Source organism: Galeopterus variegatus, unplaced genomic scaffold (genome assembly GCF_000696425.1).
Source record: "Galeopterus variegatus unplaced genomic scaffold, G_variegatus-3.0.2 Scaffold444, whole genome shotgun sequence".
NCBI classification, from domain to species: Eukaryota; Metazoa; Chordata; class Mammalia; order Dermoptera; family Cynocephalidae; genus Galeopterus; species Galeopterus variegatus.
The window spans coordinates 595,896-619,438 of NW_007726555.1; the positions used below are offsets into that span (position 1 = coordinate 595,896).

The 23,543-nt window shown below is 40.1% G+C and overlaps 1 protein-coding gene across 1 annotated transcript; it reads left to right on the plus strand.

Moving 5' to 3' along the window:
* The first annotated feature begins 3,133 nt into the window (after positions 1-3,133).
* Positions 3,134-21,638, plus strand: NR3C2 (nuclear receptor subfamily 3, group C, member 2). The gene is made up of 3 exons (XM_008568806.1): positions 3,134-3,188; positions 8,507-10,262; positions 21,577-21,638. The coding sequence occupies exons 2-3, from the start codon at positions 8,509-8,511 to the stop codon at positions 21,602-21,604; spliced, it is 1,782 nt and encodes a 593-aa protein (XP_008567028.1). The 5' UTR covers positions 3,134-3,188; positions 8,507-8,508; the 3' UTR covers positions 21,605-21,638.
* Positions 21,639-23,543: the final 1,905 nt, after the last annotated feature.

A 23,543-nucleotide genomic window follows, 5' to 3' on the forward strand; every position in this document is an offset into this window, starting at 1 on the left:
GCAACTTTCACAGCTATTTAGGAACAAAACCAGGAAGAATCCAGAGAAGAGGGGGGCCAATGGAGCCTTTGGAAAAAGAAGTAAGCCAGAAAAGGGGTGTGTGGAGTCAGTCCACAGGGTTTAACTGAGTCATAGAGGACAACAAGCAGGGGAGCCTGTTAGCGGTGCTGACACTCACAATTCTTCCCCCCGCCCCTCAATTTTCCACATAAGGGCACGTGTAACGGTGCGATGGAGAGTCTGGGGCAGAAGTGCACATCGCACACCCGTGAGGGCGCGCGCACACTCAGACGCACACATATCCCCTTATTGGGGTGATGTGTGTGGCTGGGGGTGGAGGCATGGGACCTTGGGGAAGCTGGGGAGTGAAGGGGCAGCTGGCGGCTCGGCAATCCCGGGACTTCGGTCCAGCGCTCCCTCCACCGCCCCCCGCCGCGTGCCCGCGCGCCGCCGTCCGCCCGCGAGCTCCTTTGCCTCCCTTTCACTTTCGCGTCTGCGTAGGTGTCTGCCCCGGCGGGAGCGAGGGCGCGGGGGCGCGCGGCGCGCGGNCGAACGGAGGTGGGCTGCGGGCAGGAGACGAGGTGCCCACCGGGCCGCCTCGGGGCAGGGGCGCTGGACGGCGGGCGAGCGGTCGAGACGGCTGTCCCTGCACGGTTCTAACCTAGATTTTGCAAGAAGCTAAGATCCAGGGCAAGACCGGCCCTCCCCAAAGGAGGTAAAAACTTAGTAAAAGAGACACGTCCATTCCTTTAATAATGAATAATTCGGCAACGCTGGCTGAGCCGCCGCCGCCGCCCCTGGCGCCCAGGCGCTAGGTCTGGGACTCCCCTTGCTCCTGCCCGCCGCCCGCACCCGGCCGGGGCGCGATCGATGCCGGACTGCTAGCCCAGCCCGGCCGGGAGAGCGCGCGTGACAGCGGGCCCCACGGGAAAGTTGGGACAGTCGGCGGGGACTCCTGGCTGCGGAGGCGCCGGGGGCCGCTCCACGCCGGGGACTGTGGGCACCGGAGTCCAGGGTCGGGACCAGCTTGCCTGCGGCGCCGCTGTCGCTCCTGCCGCCAGGGAGTTCCCGACTGGAGCGGCTGAGAGTTCGAGTCTCCTCGGGTTCGGGGTCGGGAATCCCGAAGCTTAACTAACTGTAAGGAGAAACGGGGCCTTTGGGCACAGGGTTTTCCCCAACCCTCCATGGCTTTGGCGGGCGCGCAGCAAGGGTGAGGCGGGAGGTTGCACAGCTGCCGCCGGCGGCCTGCGGGTCGCGGAGGGCCGGGGGACTAGATTTAGGTGTGTACGTCACTGATGCTGACTCCGGGCCAGCTGGGAGCCTAAAGCAGAGGCTCATGCGCGGAGCCTAAAAGTCATTAGAAATCAAAGTTAAGGAGCCCCTTCTTCCTCCTTTTGCTTAGTAACTGCAGCTTTTGGGTGGGTGGTAGGAGAATCGAGGTGGGGGCGGTTGGAGGGAAACCGAAATTTCTTCGTGCAGACACTGGATCCTTAGAAAACATTTTGGTTCCTCTCTCCTCCAGTATGTTTCTCCCAATTACGTCCACCCCCTTCCACCCATTATAAAGTGAATATCCTCGATTGTTTGATTCTTTCAAATTGAAATAGTGGAAAAACCCAATTCTAAAGTAGTAAGTACAGCGACAAAATTATAAGGAAGGAGAGCAGTAGCTCTTGACCCAGGCACTTTTTTTTCTTTTGGTGTTGGGGGGAGGAGGAGGGAGAGGAAGGTTGTGTTTAAAGGGCTTTGGCTGCACTGAAATCACCCGCTTTTCCTGCACGGTTAAAACGAGGAAATTCAAATTAAGTGGGAACGTGATCCTCTTGGTCGCTGGCAGCGGAGGCTGCGGCTGCTGTGCTGAGAGGTAACTCCGGAGACAGAGGAAAGGGGCCGGGGGAGGAACCTCGCGGGTCGGGTGAAGCCCACCCGGAGTCGTCCCCGGGACGTGGACACTGTGAGCAGCGCTGGGGTCTGGGCTGCTGTCCACCTGGCGCTGCAGGTGGAGAGAGTGAGGGGTAACACCTTGTCTACTCGCGGAAAACCGCCTTCTTCCGCGTCACCACACTTTTCACGTCTCTCCAGACAGGCTGGGGTCGGCCAGGAGGAGAGGCGGGTGATCGTGAGCAAGTTTGCGGCGGTCGAGCAAGGGGGACGGGGCGGGCAGCGTGCTGAGGGTGTCTGATGTCGTAGCCACCGCCCGGCACCCCAAGCAGCAGCCGCTGCTTGCTGCGGCTTTAAGGAAGCTGCCGAGTCCAGGCTGTGTCGCAGCAACTTTGTATCAGTCATGTCGCCCGCCTGGTGACTGGCAGCCTGCATTGCCCAATGAGAAGCCCGCCTAGCCAGTGCAGCGTGGAGCCTTGCTTCCCTCCGGGCCAATGGGAAGGGCTCAGGGGGGCGGGAGAGCAACCTGAACTTTATCTGGACATGTGACCCGCTTTTAAAAGGGCCGGCCCTCCAGCTGGCCCACTCCCCCTCCGGGCTTTCACCCGCCCTCTCTCCTTCCCTCCCTCCCTTTTTTGCCCGCCCTGGCCCTGCCCCTGCCCCTGCCCCCTCCCCCTCCTCTCAGCCCCTCCGCGCCCGGGGTGTCATTGGGCCCGGGAGACGGGAGCCAACTTCAGGCTGCTCAAAGGAAGCCCGTGCAGTTACCTGGGTGCAAGAGCGTTGCTGCCTCGGGCTCTCCCGCTGCAGGGCACCTCACCAGAGAAGGTGGGGTTCCTAGCAGTGGTGATAAACCCTGATTAGGCAGTTGTCTGACTCTGTAAAGTGTGCACACTGACCACCTCCATCCTGAGGGTGGCACTCTTGCTGAACTGGACCACCTTTTCCTAGGGTGCAGGGCATGGACCTGGATGTGGTCAGCTTGGCACAATGATATTGCCTCAGTGGAGTGGGACCACTTCTGGGGCCAGAACAAAATGTTCTCAGGAGTTGGGGTAGATCTCACATCTGTGATTGCTGCAGTAGCCTCAGGGGTGGTGGTGGGGTAGCAGTTTCATAAGTGTCTCTCCCCAGGTCAGTTCAGTCATATGTGCTCCCAGGAGTTCCCAGCACTGGGTGCATGGCCGTAAAGGCCACCCCTGAGTCGTAATAACTTCGTATAGCATACATTATACGAAGTTATACGATGTCGTGGCGGTGGCAAGCGCTGCAACAGGTAGACGGCGAGAGACGGACCCTGGCCGAGGCAGGTGTGTAGGGGTGCGCGGCGGGGCGCCGCTTGCCCGGCTTTGCGTGCGACCGTGGTGCAGGAACGTGCACTTTGCAGGGAGAAGTGGCTGCGTAATCCGGAGGCACAGTCAGTATGGTGCTGTGTGCTTGTTGTTTTGTTTTGGTTTTCCACTTTTCCCCCCCTTTGGCCGCCAGAGGACTATTTTGGGAAAGTTTGGCCACTTTGGGTAAATGTCCTCCAACCAGCAGCTTTTAACCGCCTTTGGCAGCGGGAGGTCTACCACCCTTCCCTTCCCCAAAGAAGAATTTCGGATCGTTTTCCTTGTACAATTTTTAAAGGACATTTGGATATTTTTTTCCTCTATCAATTGCGGAAGCTCCCAAATTTCGGCCGGAGGTGTAGCGGAATAAGGGCATTCGAAGGAGAGAGAGATTCTCACAGATCCTGTATTAAAGAGGCTCTGGAAATTTGTGCATTTTCCGTTCCCTAGTATTCACGAAACTCTTGAGAGAGGCTACGCTTTCTGTGGCATCAGTTGGAATTCTAAGGGCAGGGAGAAGGAATGAAGCTTCTTTGAGTGGCATCCTTACCCTACTACTGAATTTTAGGTGTGTGTCTTTTCCTACTGAATTGAAAAAGACCAGGTAAAAATAATAATGGGTTATGCCACTATCAGTTTTAATTATTTATTAGAAATAGGAGTTAGGAAAACTTTTGATAGCAGAGGAGTTTTTGAAACCGTCGAATTTTAAATGCATCAAATTGCTTCTTAACATTTTGTATTGCCATTTCTCTAGGTGCTGCTATTAATGATATTTACATAGTAATGATATCGGCATTCTCCATCTGTGAAGTCCTGCTGCGAAGTTTTAATTTCATGTTTGACATCATGGCACGCTCTCATGAAAATGTTTGAGGGGAGAAGTTTTTCAAAATAATCTAAAGTGGAACTTTTTCCTTTAAGGGAGTCATAGTTTTGTTTGGGGATTTTGAAAAGATCAGGTGGCTCAGTGAATTAGGAGAGTGAATGTGCTCGGTTCTAACTGGTTCTCCAACTCTCTTAGGTGACCTTGGGCAGATTTCTATCATTTACCTCATCTATAAAAGAGAGGAACATAATAGTTCTGTAGTAGGGAATGACAAAAAATAGTTACATACGGTGAACTTTTACAACTATGCAACCTACTGATGATGATTGTGAAATTCTTAAGGCTTAGTCTTTAAAGTGCCGAATTATAGTGAAATAACTGTAGAGAATGATGCCTTTAAAATGGGACTGTATTTGGGGGGATATTAAAAGTGAAAGTGTTTTCAGATAAAATACAAGTCTGCAAGGATCTTTGTTAATATTCCTGAAAAAAAAACTACTTCCTTATGGAAAAGGGCAATTTAACAGACTGTAAAACAAAATTTTAAAGTCAGATTTTTTTCTTTGTAAAAATAGTGTGTGATAGGTTATATATGGCTTAAAGTTGCACCTCCATCAGTGCTTTTCCTTACGTAGGGGAATTCTATGTTTTGGGGAATCCATTTGCATGGAAATTAAAAAGGTTCATCATAATGGTTTTTGCCTTTGTCCCAAGAGAGTCTCTGGTATAGTTTCCATCGTGATGCAGACAAGCTTGATTTTACATAAGCTAGATTTGTATACCACTATCTGCTTAATTTATACTTTAGTAACAAAAACTTTCCCTTTACCCTCTGCATATTTGATGATCATTTTCATCAACTAGTATTTTTAGTATTCACTAGTAAGTTCAAGTTGACTGAAATTCTGTTCAAGGCATGGTCATTATGCCAGTTTCAGAAGACAACCTCGGTTTCCTGGAAAACGTAGGAAATAAATTTCTAACATGATCCATTTGTTTACAGAAAAGACAAATGAAAATAATAGACAGGGAGAATTCAGCATAAAATATTTCAACAATCTAGTTAAAAAAAAAAATCCGATCTTAAAAAAAATGTTTGCCGTGGAAGCCATGCAGATGCTGTATGTCCTCTAGTCCTTTGTGTTTGGGTGTTGCTAACCTTTACTCTATTTCCTTTGTTGAGAGGTGCAGTAATGTTGATAGATGAGAATACCTTAAACAAAGCTAATTTAGATTTCAGTAAAGCCTTTTGCAAATTCTTTAATGATAGTCCAGTCCAGAACATGGTAAAATACCGGCTGTTTTATGTTATTAGGAGAGTTCAAGGCTAGCCAAACAGGACTTGGAAAGTTCTGATCAGCTGTATGATGTTAGCTGATAAGGTGCTTCCTTGTAGAGTGCTTTAAAATGGTCTCTGGAGTCCACCATCTCTCATGAGCCACTGGGATACGGCTCATGCTTTAGGGCAGAGTGATGAAAAATGTCCCTCAAAATCTCAGGAGCTGTTCTGTGAAAAACGGGTGCTGTGGCCAAATTATTTCGGCAATGCTGGATTAAAAAGTAAACTGATTTCTGCACTTTATAATCTCCCAGGGGTTTTAGCATGCAGATTTACACTGTGGGATTTCACAAAAGCAATGACTGACACCCTTTCCAAAAGACAATCTGGAGGATGGATTTTTGGGGAGGGGTGTGAGACCTTCAGACTCTGCAGAGATCCCTGCTGCCTAGGGCTCAGAGAATGAGGCTGTCGCAGTGGGGGTGAGGAGTGTGCCAATGAAGGCCTTTTGGCAAGGGTGCTGAGGCAAGAGGAGCTTCCAGGCATTTGGGGAGATGGTGGTTCAGTTTGCCAAGAGAGGGAATATGAGTTTGGGGGTGTCGAGGGTGAGATACACAGAAGGTGTTCCATTTTGAACACAGATAGACATGTTTCTTATGTGTTTAATGAATTTGGACCTGAAACATCTCTACCTTAGCTACATATTCATTCATCTTTGGTATGGGGAGAACAGAATATTAAGTAGAAGAAGAAGGACATAGTATTTACAGGTATTTGTCAATCCATAGCTTTGATTAAATGGTTTTTCATAAAGTAGAAAAGGCCAGTATTAGCCATTTGCGTCCCAATTCACTATTTTTCTTTTTCTTCCCCAACTTTTACTTGGCTTTCATCCACACCGAAGTTTTTGTATGGAATTACCAGATAACCACCTCAACCTTTGTAATTTGATTTGTTTTTCACTATTTTTGTTTGATTTTTGTTTAGAATTCATAGAATAATACTCTTTAAAGGCATGCTACGTAAGGTTGATTTTTAATGTTCACAAATTAGGCATTGATCATAGTATAATAGTTTAAAATTATTTACTTGCTCTCTGCTGTCCACTTGGCATAGAGTGGTGAAATTGGTAGTTTTTGCCTTCTCAGAACTTAAAATCTAATGTAGAATACAGAAAAGTAAAAGGTAATTATAATACTAGGACAATTTGGGCATTAAATTTCATTATAGAGCCTTATGATATCTAGTGTTAATTTATTTATTAGAGCCATTATATTATTTTTTATGTTAATTAATATAAGTTATGTAGCAAAAGGACTTCCTAGTCTTTTTTTTTTAATGAAGGGAATGTAGGGAGGATGGAGGTAGCAAGGCAAAGGGGGGAAGGGATGAGAGGCCTAACATAATGCTTGTGTGCAGAGCTGCAGAAACTGCATCTTTTAGATGAGGACCTACACTAGGTCATAGATTGTTTCCAGACTTGGAAGGATTTGAAAATGTAGGGCCGAGCCTGTGGCACTCGGGAGAGTGCGGCGCTGGGAGCGCTCGCCGCGGGTTCAGATCCTATATAGGGATGACCGGTGCGCTCACTGGCTGAGCGCGGTGCGGCCAGTCTCAAAAAAGGACAAAAAAAAAAAAAAGAAAGAAAGAAAATGTATAATACAGATTTTAGGGGTTTTAAAATAATGAAATGTACAAAGAAAATTTTACTGAGAATGAGTTAATTTTATTTATGTTTCTTGAAAGTGGTGGCTCTCAACAGGCAGTAATTTTGCCCCCCCCCCCCCCACCCAGGAGCATTTGGTAATGTCTGGAGCCATTTTTGGTTGTCACAACTGGGGAAGAGGAATGCTACTGGCATCTAGTGGGTAGGGATCAGGGATACTGCTGAACATCTTCCAATGCACAGGGCAGACCTCCATAACAAAGAATTATTAGGCCCAAAATGTCAATAGTGCCAGGGTTGAGAATCCCTGGTGTAGGGAGAGACCTGAGAACAAATTCCAGCTCTGCCATGTAGCCGTGGGGATGATGCCTCAGTTTTCCCTCTTGTGTTATTTAAATAGTACTTTTACCAGTCGTATAGGGTTGTTTGTAAGGATAAATGAGTTAATATATGTACAAGGCTTGTGATATTGAATGAATTATATAATACATAATAATTATATGAATATAGTCTATTATAATTATTCTGTTCATGAAATAAATTTATCTATAGAACTAATGGATATGATTGTATAGCTAAAGCAATCCTGTGGGTTCCTTGAGGATGGGGACTGTGCCTGTTTTGTTTATTATTACAGATTTAGTGACTGGTCTTACCCAGGATGTAGCAAGCACTTGGTAAATACTGTTGAATGAATGAACGCTTAAATTTTTCAGACCCCTTTAAACTTCCTTCATTCACTGTTGAGAGTAAAAATATCTGACTGGGAGTATTTTTGACAGAGGTACCATTAAGTCACAGTGCTTGTCAAAGTCCTTGCAAGTATTGGAATATAGAGAGAGCCCTGACATTTCTGAGTTGCCATATAGCCTCTCTGAGCTGTGGACCATCTTTTCAGAATTGACATTAAATTATCTTCATCACTAATCTTTCTTAAGAAAGTCTTCTTATTTAAAAAATAATTCTTAAATTACTTTTCTTATGGTAATTCACTTGTTAAGTTTATATTTGGAAATGGTAACTTTAAATGCATTCCCATATTGTTTTTCAAAGGGATATGGAAGGAAGCTTCCATATGATTGAAAGACTCCAAAGGCAGTGCAGTCAGAAGATTTAGTTTTAAACCTGACTTTGTCATTTACTATGTTTTTGACTTTGGGCAAGTCACCCACCTAAGTCCTCAGTTTCCTTCTTTGCCTGCCTCTTCAGTCCCCAGGATTATTTTGAATGTTGAATAAGTTAACATTTGTAAATATCCTTTGTAAACTTTAAAGGCTGTATTATAGCAAATATGTTACTTTCACTTAGGTACAAAATAGTTTTATATGATTGCTTCTCTTATTCTGACTTGTATATTCTGTTATGTCAGCACCCAAGAAGGTAACCATTTTAATAGTACTGGAAATATTGCTTATAATAAGTAGACTATACATATGTAGCTTAGTAAATGCAATTTTAGAATGTTTTTTAGAGTAATATTGCTGTAACTGACTCTAATTTTTTAATATAAATTTATTTGTTAGCTATGGAGACCAAAGGCTACCACAGTTTCCCTGAAGGTCTAGATATGGAAAGACGGTGGGGTCAAGTTTCTCAGTCTGTGGAGCGTTCTTCCCTGGGACCTACAGAGAGGACCGATGAGAATAACTACATGGAGATTGTCAACGTAAGCTGTGTTTCCGGTGCTATTCCAAACAACAGTGCTCAAGGAAGCAGCAAAGAAAAACACGAACTACTTCCTTGCCTTCAGCAAGACAGTAATCGGTCTGGGATTTTAACATCTGATATCAAAACTGAGCTTGAATCTAAGGAGCTTTCAGCAACTGTAGCTGAGTCCATGGGTTTATACATGGATTCTGTACGAGATGCTGACTACGCCTATGATCAGCAGAACCAACAAGGAAGCATGAGTCCAGCTAAGATGTATCAAAATGTTGAACAGCTGGTGAAATTTTACAAAGAAAATGGCCATCGTCCTTCCACTCTGAGTAACGTGGGCAGGGCCTCGAGATCATTTATGCCTGACTCTGGGAGCTCCGTGAATGGCGGGGTCATGCGTGCCATCGTTAAAAGTCCCATCATGTGTCATGAGAAGAGCCCGTCAGTTTGCAGCCCTTTGAACATGGCATCTTCAGTTTGTAGTCCTGCTGGAATCAATTCTGTGTCCTCCACCACGGCCAGCTTTGGCAGTTTCCCAGTGCACAGCCCTATCGCCCAGGGAACTCCTCTGACATGCTCTCCTAATGTTGAAAATCGAGGCTCCAGGTCTCACAGTCCTGCACACACTAGCAACGTGGGCTCTCCTCTCTCAAGTCCATTAAGTAGCATGAAATCCCCAATTTCCAGCCCTCCAAGTCACTGCAGTGTAAAATCTCCAGTCTCCAGTCCTAATAATATCACTCTGCGATCTGTGTCCAGCCCTGCAAATATCAACAACTCAAGGTGCTCCATTTCCAGCCCTTCCAACACAAATAACAGATCTACGCTTTCCAGTCCAACAGCCAGTACTGTGGGATCTGTCTGTAGCCCTATAAACAATGCCTTCAGCTACTCTGCTTCTTGCACCTCTGTTGGATCCAGTGCAACCCGGGATGTGGTTCCTAGTCCAGACACACATGAGAAAGGTGCTCAAGAGGTCCCTTTTCCTAAGACTGAGGAAGTAGAGAATGCCATCTCAAGCGGTATGACTGGCCAGCTTAACATTGTCCAGTACATAAAACCAGAACCAGATGGAGCTTTTAGCAGCTCCTGTCTAGGAGGAAATAGCAAAATAAATTCTGATTCTCCATTCTCAGTACCAATAAAGCAAGAATCAACCAAGCATTCATGTTCAGGCACCTCTTTTAAAGGGAATCCAACAGTAAACCCATTTCCATTTATGGATGGCTCATATTTTTCCTTTATGGATGATAAAGACTATTATTCTCTATCAGGAATTTTAGGACCACCTGTGCCCGGCTTTGATGGTAACTGTGAAGGCAGTGGATTCCCAGTAGGGATTAAACAAGAACCAGATGATGGGAGCTATTACCCAGAAGCCAGCATCCCTTCATCTGCCATTGTTGGTGTGAATTCAGGTGGACAGTCCTTTCACTACAGGATTGGTGCTCAAGGTACAATATCTTTATCACGATCGGCTAGAGACCAATCTTTCCAACACCTGAGTTCCTTTCCTCCTGTCAATACATTAGTGGAGTCATGGAAATCACATGGTGACCTGTCATCTAGAAGAAGTGATGGATATCCGGTTCTAGAATACATTCCAGAAAACGTATCGAGGTAAGTTGTTTTTTCCTCTCTCTTTTTTAAATTATGGCTTTATAAAATGTTGAAGGCTAGCATTATCTCTATAGTTGATAAATTTAAACACATTTCAGCTTACTGTTTTACTTTTGTTTTAAGGATGGTCATTTAGTTGCTCTCCCTTTGCTTGTTGGTAAAATGTTATTACTTTTTTGAAGTAGAGGAACAAAAATTTCTTAAAATCTCTTAGAAAATATCTGTGTTGACTTTGAAGGAGCATATATAGGTATATAGGTGTCCCCACTGCCACCCACTGTCTGTTTTAGGTGTTTGGAAAATGTTTATTTTCTACTGTTAGTTTCTATATTTACTTTAGCAGACTAGGTGCTAGGTTTTTGTTTTTCCTTTAGCTGTTTGCTGGTTTACTAAAATTGCTTTAAATTAGTTTCTTTGTGGTCTTAGTCTTTTCTTTATTAATCATTTCACTGGTTGAGAAAAATAAAATTGAACCCCAAGTCTGTTACCCACAGGGTTTCCTCTCCCTCTTTCTCTCCTAGGTAGGTTAATTATATGAAAATTGTGGTTTTCCATACAAATAAATCACTTCCTTAACTATCGAGGGAAGACTCAGCACATCTAAAATTACTCACTGGACAATCTTGCTTTCTTATATTGAAAGTGAAATATGTCTTTGCAGTTTTGAATTGCTATATTTATAACTTTTCAGATCTGCAAGAAGACATACTTTATCTGCTATAAAATATCTCTTGGCTTTCCTCGTTGCAGATAGCATGTTGTATATATTTAGAAAATAAAACAAGGAAGAGGTTTTAGATATGACTATAAAGGGTGGTTCTAAGTTATACAGTGAATACTTGCATTGGACTTTGCCTCAGTGCTGTTTTTATTACATGGTTGTGATAAATGATCCCTTTAAGGAATATTTATTTTTTTTATTTTTTATTTTTTTTAAGGAATATTTAAAGGGTAGATTTCCTAGATATAGTTCTTTCTTTCGGCATCTTGGAATGTGTGGATATTTTCGTTTATTTCCTTAAGAATTTATTTTGTGGAAAATATGTCCATCCCATTAACAGGATATAAGGTTTACATGTATTCTTATATCTTTATCCTATTTTTTTTCAAAACAAAAGCAAAACGTTAATTTGTGCATTCTTGTCATTAGCTCAAACCATGCTCCTCTTGCTTTTATGCAAGTAAATGTTACAAAGAAAGATACATTCTTATAGTTCTCCATAGCATGAACTATTCAATCACATTCTAGTGCTGTCTCTTAAATTCTAAACTCTAACACACAAGTCATGAGATAGCATGGCTCCCATCAGAACCAAACTCCAGCATGTGTTTTACTACTGTGCTTTGCTTTACTTTCGGAAAAGGAAATTTCTGCATGCGACATAGATGTTTTTGTTAGTGATGTTTTTAGTAAGCTAGTATGGGGTAGTATAACCTGATAGTTAAGAGCATGATTGGTTGATCGTCCATCTCTTCACCTCTCTGGGCTTTAGTTTTCTTATCTATAAAAAGGCACTAAATAGTACCCATCTCAAAGGTAGTTAAGATAATTTAAATTAGTTAATTCATGAGAAGTACTTTGAATATCATTGGGTATGTTGGTATGCATTATAAAGGTTTTAGCTATTATTTTTAACTGGTTTAATCTTTAGTTTTCATTTCTTTAAAGTCTTTTCTTCATTATGTGAAATTCCATAAAATCTTTTAAAGAAATATTTTAAAATTTTAAGTATTTGTTAAAATAAATATTTGATAATTTCTTACGATTAAACTCAGATTTCTTTTTTTTAATGGTTAGGCACATACATTTATAACTACAATTTTATTTATGCTTTTTTAGTTTTGTAGACTACTGCTTTGGGTAATGATATTTCTGATACAAATATTGGAGATACGGTAGTTAAAATCATTAATTCCCTTATTTGTTCTGTATCTTATTTCTACTTTTTTAATTGTAGTTTTCACACTCAACTCATGAAGCACCTCATGATGGCCCAATGACCATAGCCTTAGACGTGATTTCTGTGAATCAGTGATCTTGAGCCTATCCTGCACTCATGGGCACTAAAGGTGGTGTTTGCTGTCTCTTCTAGAGTATTCCAAAATTCTTTATATGTTTGTTAATGCAGTCAAAGGGATTCATTCTGTTTGCATACATAACGGGTTTTTGCCAATTAATATAAATTTTCCAAAAACTTTAATATCAAAGCTTTGTTATTCGAAATCTCTTGTAAATTCATAACTCATTGCAGTTTTCCCTGGTGAATATTATCCAAACCTATTTGCTTGATCATTATCAGAATAAAGGCTCAAGGATCAGAGGATATTAGATCTTTTTCTAGATTTCAGTCTACATGTTATAATACTTAATTTAACCTCATCCAAGTTTCATCATTGTTCTCCTTTTTTTGTGTCTTTTGGACCACAGTGCAACCTTTTTGCCTAATTCTTAATTTATGATGTTGATACCCCATTCCAGGGAATGTTGAATAAATTAATGAATTAAAGATCATAAAGGATGAAGGCAGTGTGTAACTGCTTCTGGATTTAATAGTATCCCTCATCTTTACGTTTAACTCTAAACTATTTTCTAGTAGATCTCAAAGTGTGGTTTGGGGGTTCCTGATACCTTTTGAAGGGGGTTCATGAAGTCAGAAATCATGCATTGGTAAAAGATCCACTAAAAATGGAAGATAAACCAATGGATTTTAAGGTAATAGTGTACTAAAAATTCATTGATATTGTTTTGGATCGTACATTGCAATTAATTTTTATGAAAATACACACTGTCAATTCTCATTGTGGTATCAGATATCTACAGTTATCTGAAAAAACCATTAAAATATTCCTCCCCTTTTCCAACAGCATATCTGTATGAAGCCAGATTTTGTCATATACTTACAGCAAAATATATCACCACACACTAACAGTTATCTGAAAAAACCATTAAAATATTCCTCCCCTTTTCCAACAGCATATCTGTATGAAACCAGATTTTGTCATATACTTACAGCAAAATATATCACCACACACTGAAAGCAGAAATAGATATGAAATCCAGCTGTTTTCTATTAAGCTAGATAATAAATAGACTTTAAAAATTTAAAACAGTACCACTCTCCTCACTAAAGTTTTTTGTTTGGGGAAATCTAGTTATTTTTTCATAAACATATGTTTATGTTAACACGTAATGACTTATTTAAATATTAATTTTAATTTCTCATTTAATTTAAACTAGTTTAGTATTAGTTTGAATATCTAATATGCTAAGTATAGCTACAACTCATCAACAAAAGCTCTTTGGGATCCTCAGTTCTTAAGAGTGAAAAGACATTCTGAGACTCAGAAGTTGAGATCGGCTGGTCTATTCTACACATTCTTTGGAGGTTAATGAAGAAAGAGGATATTACATTATTTGTATTAGCCTTACTGAATATTATTCTGAGGAAGGAGTGTCCTGTTCAAATACGAAAGATGACTCTCACCTAGATTAATTTTTCAAGCTGACAGAAATGAGTAATGGCCATGAGGTGCGTGTTGTCATTATCTCAGTTTGTGGGCATTCATTCTGTAAGAATGGTGACGAAAGTCATCTATTAATAATTTCCAGTGAATGGATTGTCCGAATGCCAAATTTTAAGGGAAATTATGACAAAGCTAAATGTAAAGCCTTTAAGATGAACACTGGACCTAGTTGTGTCATGTACATAGAAGTCCCCTACCAGCTCAGACACAAACAAAACTTGAGAACTTGAGTGAGTTATAACTACTCCCAGCCTCAGTTTCTTCATTTTAAAGTCGAACTACATGCTGTCTAAAATGTACCAGTAAAACGGAGTGGCTTTGTAGTGTCCTTGGAAGAATCAAAATAGAGTATTCCTTAACATGTTTGCTAATCTGGTTTCAGATATTTTTTAGCTCGATAGTTTTCAGGGTAGTCTGGATAGAAAAATGTCATTGCCATTTACCATTTTAAAGTAAAAGTGAGGAGGGGTAACCTATCGTTTTACTTGAAAAACTGAGTAGTGTTTTATTGTTGTTGTTTTTAATCCTTTTATAAAATCTGACACTATGAATTCCTTGTTCTTTCTTTATGGAAACAGGTTATTTCTGTTGACATAACACCGGCTGTTTATGGCGATGGTCATAGTCACTTTGATAGCATCGTAACACAGTGCTAGCATTAGTCTATTTCAAAGGGCATATTCTGATAGGTTTCAAGACAACTGACTAGGTATTTATCTTAATATATGCTGAATTTCTTTTCACTATAGAAGGAAACAATTTAGTAAATAACTTAGTTATTTTTTTATTTTTCAATTGTTCTGTAAGTTTTTTGAAACTCACCTTATATGATAAATCAAAAGCTTCAGAATTCAAGGAGTTTGTGACAAAGTTTACCCCTTTATTAAACTTTCTGAATAAATCATTGAGATGTAAATATCTCTATGTAATGCCAAGTATCAAAGAATGGTTGGTTTTGTTGGGGGGGGAGAGAGAGAGAGAGAGAGAGAGAGAGAGAGTGAGAGAGTGTTTTGGTGCTTACTATAATAAATAAATCCATTACAACATTGCCTGGGTCATTTGAGAATGAAAACATGTAATTTTTTTTTCTTATTATTTGTCTTATCATATTTTGATTTTGAAATTGCTAACATACCTAGAATTTCTCCAGGTTGGTATTTTAAATAAGATTTATAGAAGTGGTTTTAAAATGAGACTTGCTTCTCTTGATGATTCACTTACTTTCATTCACTAACAGAATTTCTGGGAAGATTGGTGATTATTTTATTGGAAAAAAAAGGAGTGCTTTATAATACACAAATCACTATGTACAGTGTACATTTAGATGTAAATATCTCTATGTAATGCCAAGTATCAAAGAATGGTTGGTTTTGTTGGGGGGGGAGGCAGAGAGAGAGAGAGAGAGAGAGTGAGAGAGTGTTTTGGTGCTTATTATAATAAATAAATCCATTACAACATTGCCTGGGTCATTTGAGAATGAAAACATGTAATTTTTTTTTCTTATTATTTGTCTTATCATATTTTGATTTTGAAATTGCTAACATACCTAGAATTTCTCCAGGTTGGTATTTTAAATAACATTTATAGAAGTGGTTTTAAAATGAGACTTGCTTCTCTTGATGATTCACTTACTTTCATTCACTAACAGAATTTCTGGAAAGATTGGTGATTATTTTATTGGAAAAAAAAGGAGTGCTTTATAATACACAAATCACTATGTACAGTGTACATTTGTGATTTTTGTATAACAATTTTACTTTGAAATAATCACAAATTTACAAAAAAATTGGAATCCCATTACAAAGAACTCCTGTAAACAAGGACAATCTCTTAAGTCACCACAGTACAACCATCAAAATCAAGAATTAGCATTGGTAAGTTAGTACAGGTTGAGTGTCTCTACTGTGAAAATCTGAAATGCTCCAAAATCCAAACCTTTTTGAGCACCAAGTGACACTCAAAGGAAATGCTCATTGGGGCATTTCAGATTTCAGATTTTCAGGATCAGGGATGCTCAGCCAGATGTATTCTGAAGATATTTCAAATTCCTAAAATATCCAAAATCTGAAACACTTTTGGTCCCAAGCGTTTTGGATAAAGGATACTCAGCCTGTAACATCTGCTCTCCAGACCTCATTCTGGTTTTACCGTTTGTCCCAATAATGTCTTCTATAGCAAAAGGGTCCAGTTCAGAATTGTGTGCTGTGCTCAGTTGTCACGGCTCTTTGGTCTCTTTCACTCTGGGACTGTTCCTCAGTCTTTTTTAGATTTCATGACTTTACACTGCTTTCGAAAATTAAAGGCTATTTATTTTGTAGAAAGTCCCTCCATTAGGACTTCCAGTTTGTTTCCTCATGACAGGACTCAGGTGACGCACCTCGGGCAGGCATATCACAGAAGTGGTGCACATTCTTCTCATTGCATCCCATCAGGTGACACACGATCTCCATCTTTGCCATTACTCTTCACTTGGATCACTTGATTCAGGTGCTGTCTGCCAGGCTTCTCCATGGTAAAGTTACTCTTAGGCATATCACAGAAGTGGTGCACATTCTTCTCATTGCATCCCATCAGGTGACACACGATCTTCATCTTTGCCATTACTCTTCACTTGGATCACTTGATTCAGGTGCTGTCTGCCAGGCTTCTCCATGGTAAAGTTACTCTTTTACTTTTGCAATTAGGAGATATTTTGTGGAGAGGCAGTTTTAAAATTGTGTATATATCCCATTCTTCATCAAACTTTACTTATTTACTTATTTATATTTGCATGGTGTCATTGTTTCTGCTTTTATGCAGTGATTTCCAGCCTGTTACTGTACTTATTTTTGATGTTCAGAATGTTCCTGATTAAGTCAGTGCAACCCCATTCAGGCAGGTTTCTGTGGCCTTTTGCAATGTTGCCACCATTCATTGCAGTCTGACTCCACATTCTGGGTCCCCCCATCCTACAGACGCCCTCCTTACCTCACCTAGGTGCTGACTCCCCATGCTGGACTGTCCTCACCCTGCTTGGGTTCTAATACCCTACACTAGACCACACAAACACATGGATGCCCTGCTGTCTCTGTTTGGACTCTGACTCTCCTCATTAGGTATCAGAGCCATCCACCCACAAGCCCCCACCATGGATAACTACTTTACTGTGTCTTACATAATGACTTTAGGTCTCAATTGTTAAGAAAGAGGAAAGGGAGCAGTTGGTATTATATGAGTAGAAGTGGAGAGTAAAGTATTTGGAAAATTGGCAAAAACTTCGTGTTATGAAATTGGCTGTCATGGTCAATGGTGAACAATGAAGAGAAATGGAGAGATCAAGAATAGGACTGGAGAGGATATGATTTTGTCTTGGTTACATGATTTTTAAGAACTACCTCTGATTGGAAACATCCTCTGTATAGGGGGCAATGTTGTTCTGCAGGTGTGGGAGGACTCTTCATAGTAGAGGCAATTGAGGAGGTCAATTTGGATGCTGTTGGCTATGGAGAGAATGAATATAATGACCCATGTACAGTTAAAAGTGCGTTTTTCTAGGAACTTTGAGGAATAGAACCCTATTAAGAAGAAGAGCAACACATCCAAATAAAGGAGACAGAGAATTGTCTAGAGAATCAAGATAATGCTGAGTCACGGATGCCAAAGTGTAAGAATCATGTAATCTTAGAACCCATCTAATTTGGAAATTCTAAGGCTGTCTAAAATCCAACCTATTACAGGCATAGATACTGACACTAAGGCCCAGAGAAATTATGTGTCTTTTCCAGTGTCATACAGAGTAGTTAGTAACAGCACTGGGAATAGAATCCTGCCCTTTTGTTTTTCTGTTACGTTATCCTTCCCTTCCAGTAGGAGCTGGTGGTACAAAACCTGATGATAGGGCTGGGAAGACCAGAAATAAGACCTAATAGTTGGTGACAGATGGGTGCTGGTGATTTCCAAGAAGAAATCCTGTGGAGTGGTGGGAATGAGAGTCAGATTGTGATTGACTGAGAAGTAAGTGAGCAATGAAGAGGAGAAACTTGGGGATTGTGGGCCCAGTTTTTGCTCTTGGGCGGCATCTGTTTTGGTGATAAACAAGAAAGGAGTGGAGGGAAGAGATGGTAACACAAAGAAACAGCAGGATCAGAATACGGACTTGGTTCAACAGGTAAAATATGAAGAGAGCAATGGATTTGTGCAGATGTTGAGACTGAAAATGTAAGAGGGAGAGAAGATAACCGGGAGGGGCAGTGTCCTGGGAAGGTTGAGGATAGAAATGAGGCTGCAGTTAGCCTCAGGCTCAAATATTTAACTGCCAGATTGAACCAATATGTTTTGACCATTGCTAGTGGCGGGTGTTCACTATCTTACAGATATGGAAACTGAGGCAGTATATGTGATTTGCCTAAGGCCACAAATAAGGTAAATGAAGAAACAAATATTTGAGATAGAGAAGAAGAAAGCCGAATGTCCTGAAAAATTAAACAGCCAGATGGATCTTTTAAAAACACAAATCAGATTATGTGGCTGATACAAAGCCCTCTGGTGGCTTCTCATTGCAAGCAGCGTAAAGTAAAATAATTTAGGGTCTATAAGGTACCAAATTATCAGGCCCTTGTTATTATCTGTTTCCTTCTTGCTTATTCCACACACTCACCTTTCTGTAGCTCCAAGCAACTAAGATCCCCTTTTTCCTGTGCTTACTGGTCTCTCAACCAAGAAAATTCTCCCTCCAGATTTTGATTTCCTGCCTCTTTCTTATTATTCAAGATTAACTCAAATGTCAGCCTCTCAGCGAGGCCTTCCCTGACTTCTGCCTTCTAACACATCATCCTCTTTTATTGTCTTCATAGCACATACTTTCCAGAACCATCTTCACTGACTTTGTTTACTTCATTTCCCTTAATTAGAATGTCAACCTCCTGAGAGCAAGGGCCTCATCTGGCCTGTTTACCAGTACATTTGCCATGCGTGGAACAGTGCCAGGTACACTGATGTTCAGTAAATATTGAATGAATGAATGAATGGTTTAGCAGAGGGACTTGGGGGTGGCTGGGCATGTATCTGGCATAACTAGATAAATATTGATTATGTGATATTAATAAAATTATTGTTAAATAACAGGGAAAGTTCTACTGAGATTAGCAAAAAATTGTTGTGACCTCTATCAGCATATTTTTAGGATTTTTCACAATATAATTAATAAATGCTGTTCCTGCTTTTTCTCATGTCAATATAGTAGAGTTGTTGGTAATGGTGTATTCACATTCTTAGTCTTTATTATGAGATTGCTTATTTATTTTTAATTTACAAACAGTAAAATTCACCCTTTTTGGTATGCAGTTCTACATTTTTGCCAAATGTGTAGTTATGTAACCACCACCAATCAAGATACAGAACAGCTGTGTCATCGATCAAAATTCCCATGTGTGGCCCCTTCTCCATGCCCCTCCCCTTACTCCTGAACCCTAGTGACCACTACATGTGCTCTATCCCTATAATTGTTTTTTCTAGATTGTTTTATAAATGTAATAATATCTTATGTAGCCTTTTGATTCTGGCTTTTTTCATTTAGCATAGTGCACTTGAGATTCATCCATGTTGTTGCATGTATTAGCAGTTTCTTTTTATAGCTGAGTGATATCTCATTTATGGCTGTCCCACATTTTTTTTTTTTTTCATCCATTTACCTATTGATGAACCATTTGGGTTGTTTCCAGTTTTGGCTACTACAAATGAAGCTCTAAGTATTTATATTCAAATCTTTGTGTGGACATATGCATTGTTTTTTCTTCAGTAAATACCTAGGAGTAGAATGGCTAGAACATATGGTGTAGGTTTAGTTTTTAAGAAACTACCAAATTGTTTTCTAAAGTGGTTGTACCATTTTGCATTCCCAGTATATGGGAGTTCCAGTCCATTACAAACATTCTTGCCAACACTTGATAGAGTCAGTCTTTTTAGTTTTAGACATTGTAACAACTGCGTAGTGATATCTCATTGTGGTTTAAATTGGCATTTCCCTAATGTCTTCATGACACTGAACATCTTTTCATAGGCTTATTTGCCATCCATATGCCTTCTTTTCGTGCCTTTTAAAACTCTTTTGCCTGTTTTTATTGAGTTTTTTGTTTTCTTCTTTTTGGTTTCTATAATCAGTGTATTTTAATGTAAGCTTTTTGGTAGAAGACCTAAAACTAAGAAAAATACCTATTTAAAATTTTGTATCGACAGAGGGAAAAATAATAGGCAATTTTCAAGTTATTTAGTACCCGCTGTGTTATTAATATGGGTGAGCAAACCAAATGAGTATGAAACAAACCATATGTCCCCACTGTATTCCTATTTAGTTGGAGTGTATGCAGCCTTTTTTTTTCTTTTTTCTTTTTTCTTTTTTTTTTTTTTGGTAACTAATTATGAGTTTGGTTGTGTGTTGCAGATAAGAACTGTTATCAGAGATTAGCAGAGGAAGAGTTCTGTGTGGGCTAGGATAGTCAACGAAAGCTTCATACAGGAAGTGAAAGTTCAGCTGACATTTGAAGATTGGTGGCATTTCGGTGGGGGGGAGAGTGGGAAGGTATTCAAGGAATATGTACTAGCACAAGTCAGGGTGTGTAGACAGGACCAACGAAGCCTGCTTGGAGGGGCTTAATAGTAGTTGGGGAAAGTAGGTTTTAGAAATCTGTGAATGCTGAAATGAAGTGTTGGGTACTATTAATATAGCATTACTAAACATTGTTTTTAACATAGGAATGACGTAAAAGGGGCAGAGAGGTTAATCTGATAAAAGAGATAGGAAATAGCGGCTGAGACAGAAATGTGGTTGAGAAGCTGTCATATTGGTAATTGTGGCAGGATAAGGGCTGAGTGGTTAGACTGGTGCGCAAGGCGTAGATATTTGAGACAGTTTAGAGGAAGAAATAATTGAATGCCAGGTTATCTGACCTGAAGTCCGTTCCTTTTCCACTGCACAACTAAGCCATGTGTATTAACAGCACCACAAAAAGTAGATTGTCAAGAGGTATGGAAAGAAAAACTCAGAGCTTTATGGGAACAAGGAACTTGATAATTTCAATACCAAAATAGAATACTTTTTATTAGACTACAGAAAAAAAAAAAAATACCCCCAGGAAATGGAAACAGAAAGAGCCAACTACAGGTTTGGCAAAGTTGGAAAGCAAACTGGTGAAAGATTATGTAAATGAATTAGAGATAGTGACATATGGAATTCTGATATGCATACAAGGATATAAAGGAACAAAATCTCAGCTTGTTTGGAAGTCTGTTAATTGTGTCCTCAAGTAACTGGTGTTTGAATGCACAGTGCTCTTCCAAAAGTGGAAATTTGCTTATATTCCTCTATCACATGGTAGAATTTGTATTTACTTAAAAAATATTTTTCTGATACGTTTAACAAGAGAATCTGGGTACAAAGTTTGGGAGTGTAGAGATGGAATGGGAACAGATATTCTTTAGTTTATGCCAATTTGGATTCTCATTATCTTTCTTGAAATGGAAATTATATTCAGAAGGGCTTTTGTTCTTAGAAAATTTGAGGTATGACTGCAGAATTTATGGTCATATGATGCAAATTATTTTTTTCTCCATTTCTTTGTCATTTTTATCCCCATTCAAGGTAAGTATACATGTGAGTTATTCCTTTGAGACTTCTGGAAGCATTTTGAGTTTTCTATATGTGGTAAAGTATGATAATTTCATTGGCATATACCATGTATTTTGGACTTAGTTGCTATGATTTAGGTGAGCACAGCACTTTTTTCTCTTCCTAAGTACTTTTTTTTTTTTTTAGGGAGCTGAAGAAATTGACAGATGCCTAGAGTAGGGGAAGGAGGAGTTATTAACAGAGCAACCTTTCATTGTGAAAATCTAAAGCTGATAGCTCCTACATTTATATGACTTACGGAACATTTAGATCCATGGGTGGTTCTTAGATGTCCATCAGCAGGTACCCCCTACTTTTGAGCTAATGTTCATTTAAAAAACAAATGGTTTTTCTAAGAGTATAATTGTGTGAACTGTGCATTTTTTGAAGGATGGATTTGTTGCCAATACCTGAGAATGGAAGAAGTAAAGAATAAAAATCTAACTGTGAACATGGCCTACCCTCTGTGATTTCATAACACTGATTTTTTTAAAAATCTAATTCTTGCCAATTTTACTCTAGCTGGAACAAGCAAATCCAGTATTCTGAGGGTTTTAGGGAAAGTAGACATAAAACCAGGTAAAAAAAAAAAATTATTGGGAAAATGATTAGATTTCCATGACTGTCGAAGTCAGTGCACAGTCTGTTGCAGAGATATAAGTGATACTGAGCATGCTAACCTGAGTTATTTCAAGGTTTTGAATCAATGAAAAATGATAAAACTTTTCTTGTCATGCTATTCTTAGTGTGTTGGGATGCTTTTGATATTTCAGTTGCTTGACTTTAAAAGGGGATACCCTTTCTGGGCCTTGTCCAAGAGATGGAAGAAACATTATTTTAAGACAAAAAAAAATGGGAGATTTTTAAAAGGAATGCAGTGCTGCCCATAAAAAACTATATGAAATACCAATTCTATTTACTAAATTCCCTGGAATCTAAAACAACATTGTACATTAAAAATACTTAATCCAAAAAGAGTTCTGAAGATGATGGTGATGGTTGTACAAACATGAATATACTTAATGCCGCTTAAAAATGGTAAATTTTATGTATATGTTATAACAATAAAAAAAACCCTTAATGCTGAACAAATGGGAGTGCCTTGCCCTGATGAAATTTGGCACACAATAAAAGATACCAAGGTGTACTAAAAGTCCAGTATGTGAGCTCTTCTAAGCAGAGACTAAGTTGGGACTTATCTCTGACTCTTCTGCATTGTCTAATAAGTACAGTGTCATATATGTGCTCTGTCCAGTACTGATTTTTATTCAGCAAGCATTTATTAAGCACTTGATTCTGTCAAAGCATAGTCCTGGATGTGTGATCAGAGCAAAGAATGAGGAATTCCTTGTCCTAATCTAGGTACATTCAAGATCCTATTACAAAGTAGATTGTGGTAGGTATTATTCTAGAGGTACCAAATTATGTTTTGAGAACATGGGGAAGGAACACTAAAAAATTAAGTATTAATTTCCTTAATAAAATTAGATTATGGTCATAAGTGAATTTAATGTGATTAGTCAGTACTCCTTGCTAGCAAATAGCACAGGAACCCATCTCATAATACTAGTTTAAATAAAATGGAATCTCTTGGCTCACAAAACAGAAGAAGTTCAAGGGGTAAAACTCAGGCTTGGCTAGACCCTAGGTCTCAAATGGTGTTGTCATAAATTTATTTGTCTCCATCTGTTGGAGCTTTTTTCTTTTCATTCAGCTTTTATTGTCAGGGGCTATGACCAGCATCACTCTGGGCTTACATTTTCTTTAGTTATTGATCCCAGTAAAAGGAAAAGCCTCTTTCTTGGTAGATTCTGATTGGACTGACTTGGGTCACACATCCAACCTTGAGTAGAGATAGTGCATGTATGTGCACATGTGTGTGTGCATAGTATATGTGTGTGGGTGGACGTTGCTTGGCTTCACCCAATCCCATGGAGTAAGAACACGGGAAGATGGTTCTCCAAAGAGTCTGGACAAACAAAATCTGTTCTGTAGATCAGTAGTTTCAGAAACTGATCATGCGGGCCGGCCTGGTGGTGCACTGGAGAGTGCGCTGCTTGGGAGCGCGGCGGCGTTCCCGCCGAGGGTTTGGATCCCATGTGGAGACCGGTTCC